This window comes from Danio aesculapii, chromosome 6 (genome assembly GCF_903798145.1).
Source record: "Danio aesculapii chromosome 6, fDanAes4.1, whole genome shotgun sequence".
In the NCBI taxonomy this organism is placed as follows: Eukaryota; Metazoa; Chordata; class Actinopteri; order Cypriniformes; family Danionidae; genus Danio; species Danio aesculapii.
Genome location: NC_079440.1, coordinates 56,344,553 through 56,364,135, shown reverse-complemented (window position 1 = coordinate 56,364,135; position 19,583 = coordinate 56,344,553). Strand labels below are relative to the sequence as shown.

At 33.1% G+C, this 19,583-nt stretch overlaps 1 protein-coding gene across 1 annotated transcript in view; it reads left to right on the top strand.

The window, feature by feature from the left end:
• Nucleotides 1-9,191: 9,191 nt before the first annotated feature.
• The window catches only part of cacna2d2a (calcium channel, voltage-dependent, alpha 2/delta subunit 2a), a 243,083-nt gene continuing 232,691 nt past the window's right edge, over nt 9,192-19,583 (top strand). The window contains exons 1-2 of the mRNA XM_056460753.1: nt 9,192-9,230; nt 9,625-9,684. Of these exons, the coding sequence (XP_056316728.1) occupies nt 9,192-9,230; nt 9,625-9,684 (99 nt within the window). The remainder of the gene's footprint in view (nt 9,231-9,624; nt 9,685-19,583) is intronic.

Genomic DNA, 19,583 nt, shown 5'->3' with positions numbered 1-19,583 from the left:
CAGTGCTCATAAAAAAGACAAAGACAGACAATGAAAAAAAATATGAGTGCTCGACTCAAGAAAACTGGAGCCGAGCACAAACAACTGGACAAGACAGGACTAGTGTCCGTAAAACTGCCACCAAAACAAGAGTTAACAAGACCGAAGTGACAGAATCCTGACACTTTCGTTTGTTCTTTCTTTCGTTTCTTTTTCTTTCATTCATTCTTTTTCTTTTTGTCTTTTTTTATATTTCTTTAACACTTTTGGTCATCCTGAACTTCAAACATTAGCATCAGTAATTATTTATTTATTTATTTATTTATTTATTTATTTATTTATTTATTTATTTATTTATTTATTAGTTTATTTATTTATTTATTTGTTTGTTTGTTTGTTTGTTTATTCATTTATTTTACCTACCTTCCTACCTGTCTGTGATTTATTTTTGTTATTGGTATCTTTGTATTCATTTATTTACTGTCATTGCGACTCATTTACTTGTTCTGAACAGCAAATAAATTCATTTTAATCTACTACTGATCGATCGATTGATTGTTTGATTACATTCCTGATCCATTTAGTTGTTTAAATTACCCTTTAAATAGCATAGTAGATTTCTATACCTCAAATTGAGTTGCTGTTTTGGTATTGGTGATTTAAATTCATTCATTCATTCATTTTATTTGACTTATTCCCTTATATTCATCAGGGGTCGCCACAGCAGAATGAACTGCCAACTTATCCAGCACATGTTTTACACAGCCAAACTATGACCAATTTAGTTTATTCAATTCACCTATAGCGCATGTCTTTGGACTGTGGGGGAAACCGGAGCACCCGGAGGAAACCCACGCCAATACGGGGAGAACATGCAAACACCACACAGAAATGCCAACTGACCGGGATCGGGATTCGTTATTCGTTATTCGAACCAGTGACCTTCTTGCTGTGAGACCTCCATGTCGCCCCTGTTGCTTGTTCAAACTAATTTTAATGAGCTGAAACAACACAATTCTTGAGATTTTGTTGCAACATCGTAATTGTTTTAAATTCAATCCACTTACATATGTAAAAACTAATAAGTTAACTTAATTCCTTCATGTTGTCCCAGCACAAATCAATTGTGTGGCAGCCAGCATTATTTACAGTGAACGACAAATAAATAAATAAAGACATACATAAATAAAACCATTTGCTTGTAGTAGCAATACTAATACATCAAATTTGTAACATGCACTATGTAGTGTTTTAATTTTACTTTACTTATTCTGATCCCTACCAAGCGTTGCAGTTACATGTAGTGCTATACTGTGGCAGAAATTACCCACTTCGCCTTCAACATCAATCAATGCTTTACCTGTAATATCTTACACCAATGTGTTATCGGCATTAAATGAAAGTCTTACTTTTAATCAAAACTTATAATGCATATTGCGGCGTATAGATGTAGCTAATGTCCCTCACACGACGCTGGTCAATAAGACATAGTGTTTAATACGCTTTGAATTGGCACCCCGGAGTGGAGTGTCATTCGGTGCCTGCATTACTCCTAATGGTGGAGCCATTAAACGCAACTGCCCTTGAATTAGGCTCACCTCTCCAGCGCTTGCTCTGTTATTTCTCCAACATTAGCTACATTACTGCAGCGAGCCTATTAGTCGTTTGAGCCGCCGTTGGAAAGCTTTTTGAATGCAGTCAATGAATGGTATGTAATTGATATTTTCGAAGGCTCTTTTGTGGAGAGCCGAGTGAAGGAGATGGACTGGAAGTGGAGATGTGTGTATGTGTGTGTGGGTGTTTTTTGAGATCTGGGCGGCAGGTGTTGGTGGGTGAGTCTGGACTCAGATCAGGTGAATCTCCACAGGAGGATCAGCGAGCGGGAATCAAATGTGTGGGAGCTGCTCTGATTAACAGACGCTGTCCGAAAATGGAGATCGGAAACAGTATCGTGCTCCCACGCGGGATTTAAGCTTCTGGAATGTTCTGTCAATGTTTTACTCACCCTCGTGTGCTTTTTTAAAGTTGTTTTTTTTTTTTTGTGTCACATTAAGTGAAGTTTCACAAACTAATTTCGAGAGGAGCACGTGATACGATTGACTACAGCTGATCCTCATTGCTAATCATTAGCTAGCCTATCAGATCATTCTAAAACTACTATAAATATCCTGCCTAAACTTCATTCCTTATCATCATTTTTGAACCCCCCTATCCTTCCTTTCTCCCTCCTCCTCTTTCATGATCGGGCAACACGGTGGCTCAGTGGTTAGCACTGCTGCCTCGCAGTAAGAAGGCCACAGGTTCAAGTTCTAATTGAGCCAGTCGGCACTCCCTGCGTGGAGTTTGCATGTTCTCCCTGTGTTTGCGTGGGTTTTCTCCGGGTCCTCCGGTTTCCTCCCACAGTCTAAAAACATGTACATAGGTGAATCGTAATACAGTCACAAGCACTTAACGTATACATAGCAAAAGGGGGCACTCGAGAAACACCTGATCTCGTATCCCTTCTAATGCTCATTGACCAGGCGGGAACCTCGGGCTCATCTATCTCCGAGCTCAGGGTTCTCTCCCGGGACAGCATGCCAAACCTGCTATCATAGTCGAGCATTATCTAAGTGTGAACTCTTGGAAGGAGATATTTAGTTGACTCTTAGTGCTGCTCTTGTCCAAAAAAAAAAATTAAAAAGCACACAGTAAAAGTAAAGTAATCCGTATAACAGACCCCCTAGTTTTTTGCAATTTTACAATCGCTCAATCCAACGTGAAATACAACAAAAGCTGCAATTTCTTTGTGATCCTGCATAACTCTTAATTTAAACACAAAATAATTGCAAAAAAAAAATGTAGAATCTCATCAAACATCCAGTTCTAAACCATATAATCAAATAATATTTATTTCAGTTTGCAAATAAATGTTTTACGTGACTTATAGACGTCGCATACCTGCGCCCTCATTTAATCCCTACTGTTTTAGATCTGTTTTAGATCTTGTCTTGACAAGAGACCAAAATAAGAAGCTTTATTTTTAGAATTTGTGTGATGGAGATTGCACATCTAACATCGTAGGCTACCTAATGGTAAATAAAATAGTTTTTATATTTATTTATATTTTTTAATAGCGAAATGTTTCTCAAATTTCTGGGAATTACCACCACAAAACCAGTCATTTATATCGCATAAATCACATAAACAAAATCGTGAAAGACTAGGGGTCTGATATGACAATCATGACTTTAGTGCATCTTATTTTATACAAAGTTTCTATTTAAAATGATCACTTGATAGAGAATGCATCACATAATTGAAATGTTTATTTAAATGAAATCTAAATGTGTACTGATTTCACATTAATGAAAAATATATTTCTATTATATTAGTAGAACTTTGTTTTTATATGTCAGGCTGTCCTTACTGGAAACCGTTTAAGAGAAATTGTTTGTTGATTATGTTTTTATAGGGGTTTTTTTAGGTGACAACTTTAAATCTTTTGATGTTACAAACTGAGATTTATAGGCATTTTCTGCAGTTTGAAGCAACATAGGTAAATAAATATTTGAAAATTATACACTACCTGACAGAAGTCTTGTCGTCTATCCAAGTAACAACTAATAATAACTTGACTTCTAGTGAATAATTTTATATCAAAAGTGGCAAGGCCTTTAAATTACGCTTATTTTACCAAAATAAATATGATCATGGCTTGATTTTTAATTATTTAATTAGGACAGTAAGGTATTTTTACTTAATAGAAATAATGTCCAGGATAGAATATAAAGTCATGGTGCAGTGGAAACAGAATGAATATTGTGTCTGACTCCATCATGAGCTTGGAGGACTGCATCCATACATCTCTCCAATGACTCAAATCACTGATTAATAAAGTCATCTGGAATGGCAAAGAAAGCATTCTTGCAGGACTCCCAGAGTTTAAGATTCTTTGGATTCATCTTCAATGCCTCCTCCTTCATCTTACCCCAGACAGGCTCAATAATGTTCATGTCTGGTGACTGGGCTGGCCAACTCTGGAACACCTTGACCTTCTTTGCCTTCAGGAACTTTGATGTGGAGGCTGAAGTGAGAAGGAGCGCTATCCTGGTGAAGAATTGTCCCTCTCCTGTGGTTTGTAATGTAATGGGCAGCACAAATGTCTTGATACCTCAGACTGTTGATGTGTCCATCCACTCTGCAGATCTCTTACATGCCCCCATACTGAATTTAACCCCAAACCAGGATTTTTCCTTCACTAAACTTGACTGATTTCAGTAAGAATCTTGGGTCCATGTGGGTTCCAGTAGGTCTTCTGCAGTATTGGTGATGATTGGGATACAGTTCAACAGATGATTCATCAGAAAAATCAACCTTCTGCCACTTTTGCAAATGATCAACTAGAAGTGTTTTAAATTTGCAGAAAGAAATGGCGCACAAAAGGATGCACCAAACCTCTTTCAGTCTCTCCAATGAATATAAAACCAGTCTTAAAATCAGATAGATAGATAGATAGATAGATAGATAGATAGATAGATAGATAGATAGATAGATAGATAGATAGATAGATAGATAGATAGATAGATAGATAGATAGATAAGAAGGATGGATAGATAGATAAGAAGGATGGATGGATCTGTATTTTGTTATATATTTCATCATATTTAACTTCTGTTCCACTTCTATTTACGAAATAGCCATGAAAATGACTTTATAATACTTTAAAATACTCTTTCTATCATTCCAATTCAGCTTCCTCTGGGATGTGTTCAATTCAGCACCCTTAAGTAAAGATAGGGAGACGACTCTGAATGTATTGTGAATGTATTTGAGCAGCGTTTGTGTTTTAATGTCCAGCTGTCCTTCTGTTATTGTGCTGACATCTCAGCTGTGCACCTCCACTAAATGAGCTCTCGCTAGAAGAGCATCTTGTTTGAGCTCTGGACACACAGCCTGAACGCTTCTGGCAATTATTAGTGTGGAAAAAAAAAACTTCTGCAAACTTTCCTCAATTTTTATCATGGCAAACTCAGTGATCCGTGGCGGCGTCTGCAACTGTCAGGTGTTCATTTCTCCTTCACGAGCGCTGCAAGTGAGAATTGCATAGGTCAGATAAAAATAAAAACCCTCCACTTTTACTTCCAGATGGGGAGAGCATCTTTTTTTCAGTAGTTTCACTTGGATCAGCTACTTGTAAAATTTGCATGGTGCACATTTATCCAATTAGTTGTGCTGATGCAATCAATATGCAGCCAATTAAACACATGCTTCCTTTAGACACAGGCAACATGTTGGACTGGAATCAAGTCTGTTGCTGCAACTCCAAATTTTCTGCATTCTGTTTGGAAAAGTGCTTCATTTTGCACATTTAGTGGGGATAACACTTTAAGTGGTGCACAATATTACCTATTTCTGTATACGTTGCTTCTTTTGTAATATGCAAAGTTGCATTGAGTATAATTTAAATATCCCGATTAAAGGGCAGCAATTGAATCTCTGATTAGATTTTTCGTTTGATTACATTAAATAAAGGAGGTGTCACTTTAAAAATGCACACATCTACAATGAAAGCATTCGATTGCTTTCCTAACTGCTTGTGCTCATTTATGACCAAATTTGTGTTTAAAAGAAATCAACCAAGATTGACGTATTTAGATATTATTATTATTATTATTATTATTATTATTATTATTATGTGTATATGTCGGACTTAAAACCAGATTCGCTCCGCTTCAAATCGCATGTATAGTATTCGTTTGGCCGCGTGTCTGACAGTCATGCACTGCTACATAAACTGATTGTTTGGGGGTTGCATAGGAGGGGCAATGGCGCCTGAAATGAAAATAAAGGGAATCCCTCCGTTTTTATATTTATTTTAAAGTGTTTTCATGCCTAAATAAAAGGAAAGTATAGAACAGATTCACATTTAAGAGCAAGGGTCGCCCCCTGGTGGTATGGGTTGCGTATAGGGAGGATTGTCTTTTTGAGGTTTAGTGCCACTCTTCATAGAAAGATTAAAAATAAGGGAGAAATATGGGAAAATACCTTTGCGGCATGATAGTGGGATAGAAATGTAAAATAAGGGAGTGTCCTGGAAAAACGGGAGGGTTGACAGGTATGGTGAAGCATTCATCCGTTACAAATGTATATACACAAATATATTATTGTAAAATGTCCTATAGAAAATATTCATTTAAATGTGGGATTTGTGAATGGTCGACTCATTTATGCTGAACACTGTAGATAAATAAATAAATAAATAAATAAATAAATAAATAAATAAATAAACAAACATAAGTGAAACCAGTGATATGAAAGCTCAACATAATTGCTGTGTAGTTGTAAATAAGTCTATAAAATCTACCATTCCAGTATGTTTTATAAGAAAATATCCTGTCAGTTTTTCTACTTAAATGTCATATTTACTTCAATATCATCAGTAACTGTTTGTGAAACTTGCTGGCAATTTCCCACACCGTTTTCCCCAGTATATTCCAGAGTACATCCCCATCACCGCTCAAGCATAATCTTTACGGATGCAAATAGGGACACGGCCTGTGAGTCAGTGCTGTGAATGTGTCCATGAAACATCTGCCGCACTGACTTTCTGGGAGAAGTTTTCTGACATGTTGAGCAGGTCTGAAGTGAATGATCGCCATTAACACAGAGGAGTGGGCTGTTTCTGTAGAGATGATGACGCATGCAATGAATCTATAACATGCTGAGCGGCCCACGTCTTCTGAGAACTGTGTCAAGAGACAATTTACAGTATCCTGCATTTAAAACAATACATAAAGCATTTTACATAAGATCACAGTGCTGCATTATTTGGGGGTTTTAGCTTATAAAGGATTTGTTTCTTGAAAAAAAATTGGGTAACACTTTAGTTTAGGTAACAATTCACTACTGGCCTATTACCTGACTATTAATATGATATTACCTATTTATTAGCACTTATAAATTATGATCTTAATTTAAAATCCCTAATCCTAGCCAATACTTAAACCCAACTACTACCTTACTAACTATTAATAAGCAGCTAATTAATAGTTTAATGAGCTAAAAGCGTGTAATAGCGTGAATTATACATTAAAATAATAGATCACTATAATGAATAAATCAGTAAAATACTTTGTACTTTATTTAACTTTATACTTGATACTTTATTTATATGACTAGTCTGTATAATATATTGTTTTGTATATTGTAATATACTGTAAACAAACTACAAAAATGTCAAAAAGAGTTACTTTTTTTAATCTTCAAAGATAAATGGTGCAATTTTGCATTGAGTTGCTGCCATGTGATTGTCTCATTAGAAATTTGCGTTAAAAAGCAGTCGGTAGCTATCTTTGGGGTACCAGAACACAATATATTGTTGACAAACAAGGAAAAAAATGTATTCGCCTTGGCTACTTTGTTAGCAAGGAGAAGAATACTACTTGAGTGGAAATCAGCAGCTTCACCTAAAGCTTCAATGTGGATGTGTGATCTGATTTTATATTTGAAACTAGAGAAAATTAAGTATTTAATGAAGGGATCAGTCCAAAAATTTAATGAGACATGGCAACCTATGATTACATGTTTTGGGAAAAGGAAGACTCTCTCCTTTAAATGATTTATATAAATAAATCTGTGCAAACAGGTTTAACTGTGATCACCAATATGGTTTAGTTTGATATTTATGTAAAAGACCACTATAAATGTAACAGAATATTGATTTGTATTATCATGTACTGTAGGTAATTATTTATTTGAATTTTTTTTTAAGTTTATTTATTTATTTTTTATTAATTTACTATTATTATTATTTTATTATTTTTATTTATTTATTTACTATTATTAACAATATTTTCAATTTTGCTATACTTTTATTTATTCCTTTTGTAAATGTATTTTAATTTTATTTGTTTGTTAATTTATTTCGGCGGCAATGTTCAAAAATGGGGGGAAAGTTACAATTTTAAATGCACAAAATGTTTTGTTAAAGCTTGAGAAAATCATCACAATTTAAAAAAAAAAAAAAAGCAGTTGGATAGATTCTGATTAGCTAATGATTCTGGTTGGCTAATGAGCAGTCTAAACCCTTTAACTGTCTGCTCTACCAAACGGTTGACCATATTTTGACTGGTTTAAACAATGACTGTTGAAGTAGTTTGAAGAATATCTGTTTTAAATAATGGTTTACATACACCACATTGTTGGTTTACAAAAAAATCAACAAACATAATCCTGTTGCCCTACTACACTTGATGTTTGTAACGTGTTAAAAGAGAATCTGGAATATAGGCATAAAGGCATAACTCAAATAATAAAGATGATTTAGTATACAAAAATGTTTTATTTTGATTATTATTATTATTTTTAATTGGTCTTACACTTCATATTTTCTGATTTTCATAGTATATGTGTTAATTCTGGTACTTTTACAATAAACCGACTTATCAACCATTTGGTAGAGGTTGATATGTTAGAAATTATGGGATATGTTGAAAAAAATGCATAGAGTGTATTAACTAGCCACATTAGGAGTTAAAAAATGCAATACAATTTTTTTTTTCTTGGTAAGGCAGTTAAAGGGTTAAAGTAAATCTGGACAATTCCATTTCACTACACTGAATGATGTCATGTTATTTCACAGAAAATAGCTCATCAGTAAACAAAATACAATACAAGGTTTCGGATAATGCGTTCTTCATTTGGCTGACAGGTAATATATATATATATATATATATATATATATATATATATATATATAACTTGACATGTCTTGAAACAAAACATCAGAATAGTGTCTTCAGATGTGGGAACCATGGTATAAGCAGAATAATTCATTCTGGTGCATTGAATTGTTATAAAATAATGCACACCCAAAGTGTAATGGCCACTTCACTTTAATTGCTAATGCAACCGTATGATGTTGACAGCTATTTCTGAAAAGCCATTCCTTTGGTATCTCGAGTCTTTTTTTTAATAGATTTTTTAGGGGTTTTTCACCTTTAATTTGGTTAGGATAGTGGAGGTTACAGACAGGAAAGTATTAGGAGCAGAGAAAGGGGAAGAATCAGCAAAGGACGTCGAGCCGGGAATCGAGCTCGGGTCGCCGCAAGCACCATGGTGCTATATGTCAGCACACTTAACCACTAGGCTATTGGCGTTGACCTTTGGTTTGATTCTATATTTAATCTAAAATGATTGTACAGTTGCAGATCTATTTAAAATGATTATCCATGCTCCATGAGCTCATCCAGAATCTTTATGCAAGATTTGTACGTTCTAAAATTAATTTCTCACTTCTTAGACCTTTGTTTAAAATGAGCGATTGAAAACAAAAAATTCTTTGAAAATGTGTCTGGCTCCATTATTATGAGTCACTTTGACCCAGAAACACTAAACTCCTTAATAAAAAAGCAAAGCCAGTGTTTGAATAATTACATCTCTGCAACCATTTGAAAGAGAAAGATAATAGCAATCATTTAAAACCCAACATGACTCAATGATTGACCGGGTCACAAAGAAAAGACACAGAAGAGAAACTATACATTTCAGCAGATGTTTCTGCACATTTTTACCTCAAATATGACATTTCAAACCACATGTAGTTCTTTTTTTTCTACCCAAGATTCATCAACTTTAACATTTGCTGTCGTTTCTTTCTTTCAGAGGTTGGCCAGAGAGGCTGAAGACATCCAACGCGAGCATTCATGGCAAGATGCAATCAAGGTAAGGCCAAAATTCATGACATTTGAGAAAGGTTTGAGATCGAAATCAACCTTTATATAAACTTATAATGTCATTTTGATTGCTTTCAGTAAAAATGTAACACAAATAATAGGTAACTAGGTAGGTAATAAGTAATCGGATGGAATGTAAAGAATGTAAAAGATAGGTAATAGGATGTAAATGTGTAATGCTTTAGATTAATTGCTAATTCTCAGTATTAACTAGTGAGTTATAACTTGCCCACTATTAAGAAAATGCCTGTTTATTAGTGCTTAAAGAACACTTATTCTGCATGATCTTATTCTACTTTCCTAATTTTACTCAATACCTAAAGTGCTATCTTAATACCTATTCATAGACCTCAAATTATAATTATTTTTTTGCACATGTTTTAGTTAATGGATTATTAATAGTGAGGATTGTACAATAAATTAAGTGCGACCATACAATAATTACTATATATTACTTCTGGGCAAAGATTAATCGTATCCAAAATAAAAAAAGAAGGTGAAGGTGCTCCAAGATTGGCCAGCCCAGTCACCAGATATGAACATTATTGAGCATGTCTGGGGTAAGATGAAGGAGGCATTGAAGATGAATCCAAAGAATCTTGATGAGCTCTGGGAGTCCTGCAAGAACGCTTTCTTTGCCATTCCAGATGATTTTATTAATAAGTGATTTGAGTCATTGCAGAGATGCATGGATGCAGTCCTCCAAGCTCATGGGGGTCATACACAATATTCATTCTGTTTCCACTGCACCATGACTTTATATTCTATACTGGACATTATTTCTGTTGAGTGACAAGACTTTTGTCTAAGCAAAGTCAGACCTTACTGTCCTAATGAAATCATTAAGAATCAAGGCATGATCATATTTTATTTTGGTAAAATAAGCGTAATCTAGAGGCCTTTGCCTTTCATATAAGCCACTTCTGATACCAAATGATCAACTAGAAGTCAAGTTATTATTTGCTGTTCCTAAAACCTGAATAGGCGACAAGACTTTTGTCAGGCAGTGTGTGTATTACACATACAAAATAAATATATATATATATAATCTATACACACTCAAATTATGTCAAAACAAACGTTTATTTTGGATGTGATTAATCACGATTCATCTTTGCCCAGCACTACTACAAATAATTCCTAGAATCCAGTTCTCTCTTCAAAATGAAAGTGCATAGTTGGTAGACTATTCTGGTGCGGATGCTTCATCGACACCTTGTTGAGCCTGTATTTTAGTGGAGGTGGATGGTTAAGTTAGTCACGTTGTCAGATGTAAGTCTTTTGGTGAATCTCCTTGAGCGAATCCCCCTCGGCGCCCTTGGAGGGTTGAAGCTCAGACGCCGCGGCTGCATTGTGAGGAACAGTCTGAATGCGGGAGATTATATGCACTGACAGCTGAAGGATTCTGCAGATGTTCTATCACTGGATAGTCTGATATTATTGCCTTTGACACTTTGCTCTTACACTTCAATACCATGCTGAAGTGATATGTAGCATGCTAGTGTGATACTGCAAGGCATTTCTTTCTTTATTGTTTGCTCGTTGTATCAGATGACATTTAAAAGTGTCACATCATATATTTTACAAAGTGTATACAACTTTAAAGACGTGAAATATAATGGCATAAAAACGACTACAAATAAAAATTACATTCAGTTTAAGTCAAAATGATAAGCCCTGCTGTGAATACTTTTTCAAATATTTCCCAAATGATGTTTAACAGACTAAGGAATTTTTCACATTATTTCCTGTAATGTTTTTTCTTCTGGAGAAAGTCTTTTTTGCTTTATTTCGGCTAAAATAAAAGCAGTTTTTAATTTTTTAAAAGCCATTTTAAGGTCAATATTATTAGCTCCCTTAAGCAATATTTTTTGGGTTGTCTACTGCAGCGGTCCCCAACCTTTTCATCACCACGGACCGGTCAATGCTTGACAATTTTACTGCAGACCGGGGAGGGTGGATGATGGGTGGTGGGAGGCGTTAATTCGTAGGTTGCTAGGCGACCATCAACCGCTTTCTCAGAGGATGACAAGCTGACAAAATGTTGCTGTTACTCTGATGCAAGTTTTATTTATAGAGAAAATTACAAATTTCAGTGTTTGGGTGTTGTGTGTTTGTCTGTAAATTAGTTTGTCTGTAAATTTTGAGGTAATTAGTCTACCGAAATGTGTATATCCCATACAAAGTATGAAACTGATCGGTCAGTTCTTGTCACGTGAGTCGCACAGTGTGCTTGCAGTCAACTTCAACTTGGTGTGTCTTGAAGACGCCTCTATTTGAAATAACAAACTCTATGTTGTAGAGGCGTGATATGTGAATGGCCTCTAAAAGGCCGCCGTCATTTGTGGAGATCACAGCTGTTGATCTTCTTGCACAGACATGGTGGCTGTTTGTGGGTCCTTCACAGGGCCTTTTCACCTTATCAAAGAAACTTTCCAAAGACGTCTGTTTCTTACTCATTTTACTGCTTGTGGGTTAAATTTGGGCGCTCAAGTGACTGATTGAGAGAATACGATAATAAAAGATTTTCAAAATAAAAGACTCAGATAATAAATACAATGGAAATAATTAATGATTTCTTGTGCGGCCCAGTACCAATTGATCCACGGTTGAGGACCACTGGTCTACAGAACAAACCAGTGTTATACAATGACTTTCCTAATTACTAGGCCCACACAGAATCTGCATGTGCAGAAATGTGTCTAAATTTATATTTATTCAGTTTTTAAATTAATTTCTCTAATATTATTATGATGTAATAGTAATAATAATAATAATAATTCATATGATTTATTTTCAATACAGTATATATACAGTAGATAAATTATGTGAGAGATTTGTTTTGTTTACCAAATAAGTGGATCTAATTGGATTTGTTTTGTGAACAATAAATAAAAGATAAAAATTGATTATTTTTTATTTCATAAATAACTTTTTTAGTTATGAAACTCCTAAAACCGTTCCACATAAACCTGCAGGTTTTTTATTACAAAATTATCTGTAGAAAGAGCAAAAACTTTCCACAGATTCTGTCTGGCCCTACTAATAACCCTAATTAACCTAGTTAAGCCTTTAAATGTCACTTTAAGCTGTATAGAAGTGTCTTCAAAAATATCTAGTCAAATATGATTTACTGTCATCATGGCAAAGATAAAATAAATCAGTTATTAGTGATGAGTTATTAAAACTATCATGTTTAGAAATGTACTGAAAAAAATCTCTCTGTTAAACAGAAATTGGGGGAAAATATACAGGGTATACATATACTAATAATTCAGGAAGGCTAATAATTCTGACTTCAGCTGTATGTTTCTTTAAATTGTACAGCTATTATTATAGTTGTTTATTGTTAACAGTCTTCTGATGTTCGTTTATTAGTTTAACTAATGCTAACAATACATAAAACAGGATATCCGCGAGGTCTTAAAGTCTTAAAATGTCTTCAATTTATAAAACAAAATTTTAGGCATTAAAATGTCTTAAATTCATTGAACTATTGGGTTGTAGGTCTTAAATCATTTTAAACAGGTTAAACAGGTAAACATTTTTCTATGTCCAGGTAAAGCTACCGTCTCAGGCCAACACCCGATCAACAATAATCCATCTCAAAACTTTATATATATATATATATATATATATATATATATATATATATATATATATATATATATATATATATATATATATATATATATATATATATATATGTATATATATAAGTTTATTTATTGCAAAAAGAGACAAATCACAACAGATGTTAGACAAATTTACAGTAAATGCTCCAAATTCAATTCCCTAATCAGGGGAAAAAACTAAAGCAGCACATTCCTTTACATGATCTTCTATTAATACATAAAATATTTACAGAAGTAGCTGGCCCATTAGAAAAAATCTTTAATGTTTAGCCCTGTATAAGTCTAAAATTTCATTCGTAATGGTCTTAAAAAGGTCTTAAAATCTTAAATTTTACTTGAAGAAACCTGAAGAAATCCTGTAATACCATAGATATTATCAGCAAGTGAGCTAACATGCACTGTGCTCATGAAAAGACATAACAAAGTGGCTGTAGGCCCAGCATATGACGTCTGTAGTTCCAGTAATGACATTTTGAATAAACATTACGAGATCCAAAACAAAATCCGCAACAAGCTCTTAAATGATCAAAAAATGAATGAACAATTCATGCTAAAATGATGCGAACATGAATCATTCACCAAAACATCACACACCTGCATTTCATTTTGACATTTCATACCGACTATGAATATAAAACCCAAATATGAAGACATCCATAGACAACTAAGGCTCAGGAATACATGGGTAAACGCAGTCACTGTTGAGCAGCTTTGTGTTGCACAGAAATGCTGTGTGTAATATAACACACACAGTCAATCAGAAGTTCTTCAGGTGATGACAGACAGACAGACTCTTCACTGGTGACTTTAGTGTGTAAGCAGCCATGAATAGAGATGGGCTCTCAGAGAGGAGGTCTTATAATTATTAGTTTTAGAGCCTTTTCTCAAATATCCTGCGGGAGCAACGGGGTTAAAAATCCATTTGTGGGAAGTGTAGCATGACAGCGAGCACCGTCTCCCTGGAGACAGCAGTGTGCGTGTGTGTGTGTGTGTGTGTGTGTTTATGTCTGTCTCTGTCCTCTGTGTGTAAGGCATTGGTCTGGTGTTTGCTTCTGTAGGCATGAAAAACCTGCTCACAAAAAGGAATAGCCATCATTTACAAAGCTGCTATGTTTACTTATTGTATGTTCTTTAATACATATTTTAATAATAATTCCTTACATAATTCCTTACATTTATATTGAGCTTTTCTGTTCACTCAAAGTGCTTTACACATTTTTGGGGAGAGTCTCCTCATCCACCACCAGTGTGCAGCATCTGCCTGGATGACGCAACGGCAGCCATATTGCGCCAGACCACATCTTTAACGTCTCATCCAAAAGACGGTGCTCACTGAGCAGTATAGGCTTCCATACAGTCTCAGTGTGGATACAGTCATGAAGTTAAACAGCTATAATCCATGTACTATCATAAAAATAACTAATATATAGTAGTAGTGTAAGTATCATTTTTAATAATAAATTACTTTTTAATAAGTATTAATAATAAGTATTACTCTGCTGAAAACAAAATAATTCATTGAATTTACAAATTTTTTGTACTAATTAATTAAGTCGTTGCAAACAATTTACTGTATTTGGCTTGAATTCAAACAAATAAATTAAATTTAGTAATGTTTAACTTTAGTTCAAGTTTTTTCCCCCAATTTCTGTTTAACGGAAAGATTTTTTTTTCAACACATTTCTAAACATAATAGTTTTATTTATTATTATTTGCCATGATGACAGTAAATAATATTTTACTAGATATTTTTCAAGACAATCAAAAAATAAAAAATAAATAATAATAAATATATATATATATATATATATATATATATATATATATATATATATATATATATATATATATATATATATATATATATAAGGGGGTAATATTATTGACCTTAAAATGTATTTTTTTTCTTTTAAATCTGCTTTTACTGTAGCTGAAATAAAATAAATAAGACTTTCTTCAGCAGAAAAATATTATAGAAAATACTGTGAAAAGTTTTCTGTTGAACATCATTTAGGAAATATTTGAAGAAGAAAAAAAACAGTGACTTCAAATGTATATTCTGATCTTTTAACATTTATGTTCACTAAAAGTCTTTTCGACATGATAATATTGAATGGGTTTTTTTGAGCAGCACTTCATATAATAATAATGATTTCTGAAGCATCATGTGACACTACCCAACAGGCAAAGGACTTCAACATGACGTCAAATTGATGTTGCTCCCCACTGTGGTGGGATGTTGCATTTTGTTTGGAAATGGGTTGACATCCGAAACCAACATCAGGCCAACGTCAGTGCCTAATGTCAAACAGACGTTGCATTTTGGTTACTTTTCAACGCAACCTAAAAAAAACAAAATATCAATGTCTAATGATCTTACAGCTTAACGCTGTGTAAACATTAAACGTCAATCAGACGGCAGATTTTGGCTGCCAAACCTGACAAATAAATGTCAGTATTTGACGTCAATATGACATTGGTTTAAGTGGTTGACTCGATGTTGGATTTTGGTCACTTTCCAACAAACCTAAAATCAACAAAATATCACTTTTAACAAAATATCAAATTTTCCTTGGATGCTGGCAACCTAAATCTAACCTAATATTAATGTCTAAATCTGACCTAATATTAATGTCTAAATCTAACCTAATATTAATGTCTAAATCTAGCCTAATATTATTGTCTAAATCTAACATAATATTGATGTCTAAATCTAACCTAATATTGATGTCTAAATCTAACCTAATATTAATGTCTAAATCTAACCTAATATTGATGTCTAAATCTAACCTAATATTGATGTCTAAATCTAACCTAATATTAATGTCTAAATCTAACCTAATATTAATGTTTAAATCTAACGTAATATTAATGTCTAAATCTAACCTAATATTGATGTCTAAATCTAACCTAATATTAATGTCTAAATCTAACCTAATATTGATGTCTAAACCTAACCTAATATTAATGTCTAAATCTAACCTAATATTGATGTCTAAACCTAACCTAATATTAATGTCTAAATCTAACCTAATATTGATGTCTAAATCTAACCTAATATTGATGTCTAAATCTAACCTAATATTGATGTCTAAATCTAACCTAATATTAATGTCTAAATCTAACCTAATATTGATGTCTAAACCTAACCTAATATTAATGTCTAAATCTAACCTAATATTGATGTCTAAACCTAACCTAATATTAATGTCTAAATCTAACCTAATATTGATGTCTAAATCTAACCTAATATTGATGTCTAAATCTAACCTAATATTAATGTCTAAATCTAACCTAATATTGATGTCTAAATCTAACCTAATATTAATGTCTAAATCTAACCTAATATTGATGTCTAAATCTAACCTATTATTAATGTCTAAATCTAACCTAATATTAATGTCTAAATCTAACCTAATATTGATGTCTAAATCTAACCTAATATTGATGTCTAAATCTAACCTATTATTAATGTCTAAATCTAACCTATTATTAATGTCTAAATCTGACCTAATATTAATGTCTAAATCTAACCTAAAATTAATGTCTAAATCTAACCTAATATTGATGTCTAAATCTAACCTAATATTAATGTCTAAATCTAACCTAATATTGATGTCTAAATCTAACCTAATATTGATGTCTAAATCTAACCTAATATTGATGTCTAAATCTAACCTAATATTAATGTCTAAATCTAACCTAATACTGATGTCTAAATCTAACCTAATATTGATGTCTAAATCTAACCTAATATTAATGACAATGTGTGTCTGCTGGGTAAAGAATATGTTTTAAAACATATTTACACATTTTTTTCCTTCAGATAATGAACAATGCAAACATTGACTTCTAATTATAATTCATCTTGCTATGAAGAGCGCAACACTTTTTATCCGACACTTCATTTGTGAACCGTCCCAATCGTATTCCCTATATACAGTATGACATTCTTAACTAAACTGCTCCTTTTCAATGCATTTTAACCTGGGAGTTTGTTTGGTGTGTTTATTTGGTTGTTTTTTTGCAATTCTCCTCTTTCCTCTGTCTTTTGTCCTCCATCCATATTGGTTTTGACGTCTTTAATATATACGCTTCTCTCTCTGTTTTCATCCCTCCCTCCTAGCTCACCTTCCTCCTTCACTATCGCTCTCCTTTCCTCTCGCACCTCCCTCTTATCTGTCCTCGTTTCTAATCAGGCGTGAAAACAGTTTGAAAATATCATATTGTTGCAAATACTGCAATTGAATCCTAATGGCGTGCGGACATTAATAATGTATTGCGGGGCTGATTTCATTTGCCTTTATAATTAGGCCAGGTAATGAAGCTCTGTTGGGGCCAAACCAATTCACCGTCTTCACAGGAGAGACGGGAGCGAGTGGAGGACGCTGGGATGCGGCGACGGCTCTCTCCGTTTTTTGTCGATTGCGGATTCGTAACAGTTTCACTCTCTCGTTTGGAGCCACGCTGTAATTAGATTAGTCTCACATGCTCTTTAGCACATTAGGAGCGCAAAAAAAGTCTCTGAGCGATGGATGGAGGAAATACGAGAGGCGGAGAGAAAAAGAGGCCGTTTGTGTGTCACAGATCAGGTACAGAAGAGTAACAGGCTTAAATTCTGCTGGGGAGGCTAGTTTGGAGACATTGAGCTGCGTTCACACGCTGTGGTTTCCCACACTGGTTACCATTATTTGTGTGATGTTATTTGAATGTTGTCAGGGATGCTTTAGAGAAATTAGTCAAAAGTTCAGGGGTCGCCACAGTGGAATGAACCGCCAACTATTCCGGCATATGTTTTACGCATGTTTTACGTCCTTTTAGCCACAATCCAACACTGGGAAACACCCATACACTCTCACATTCACACACACATACACTACTGCCATTCATTCATTCATTCATTTATTTTCTTTTCGGCTTAGTCCCTTTATTCATCAGGGATCACCACAGTGGAACGAACCGCCAACTTATTCAGCATATGCTTTACACAGCGGATGCCCTTCCAGTCACAACCTAACACTGGGAAACACCCATACACTCTTGCATTTACACACATACACGGAGTAAGGAGTTTTCTGTAGTGACATCAGCAGTTAAAAAAATAGTTTACAATGATTACAAATTCTATTGATTACTGAAATAAATGTAGTAGTTGGTAGATAATTTGAACTTTAAATGCATGTGAGTGTTTAAAATACATTTTGCCCTATAAGCTAAACTGCCTTCGGTAGTAGCGTGTAGTGTTCAGAAGTAAAGAAAAGAAAGTTAGCTTTTTCAAATTCTGTATTGTTTTATTTTAAATATAAATTTTTAATTATTTGTTTTCCATTTTAGTCAAACTATTGATTTTCATTTTAAATATTTTAATTTGAATTGAAATTAAATGTAATGGTAAAATTTGTATCGATTTTATTTTATTTGCTAAAAATCTTAGATCAAACTATTCTGTTTTGTTTTATTTTAAATATATATTAAATATACTTAATAATTGAGTACTTAATAATTAATTGTATACATATTTAATAGATTTTTTAACAGACTTTAATTTTTAAGGATTTTCATTTTAGTTTACTAACATTAATTTACAGACACGCTATTTTCTATAATGATCAACATCAACAGTTTAAAAAAATGCAAGTTAAAATTTCTATTTCTTTATTAAAATAAAATAAGTTTGTTGGATAATATGAAACTAAAATGCATGTGACTGTTTAAAATAAAGTTTGTCCTATGAGCTAAACTGCCTTTATTAGTAGCTTGTAGTGTTCAGAAGAGTAACAGGCTTATTACTCTTAAAATAGTGCTAAAAAGAAAAGACAGATCAAACAAAAGATTTGCATTGTTTACATTATTTACATTATTTACATGTTCACTTATTCACATTATATTATTATTCACATGTTCTTTATAAGTGATTAAACAACTGATTTTAAACATTTTAATCTGAAATGAAATGTAATGGTGAAATTTGTATCGATTTTATTTTATTTGCTAAAAATCTTAATCAAACAATTTTTTAACATTCTGTTTTGTTTTATTTTAAATACATATTAAATATACTTAATAATTAAGTACTTATTAATTAAATGTATACATATTTAATAGATTTCTTTGCGATTTAACAATTAAACTACCCCTGATTTTAATTTTAAAAGATTTTCATTTTAATTTAATGAAAGTTTTTATATTTATTCAAGTAATTTTTTTTCATTTAAATAAATTTATTTACTGAATATGTATTTTTTGTTTAATT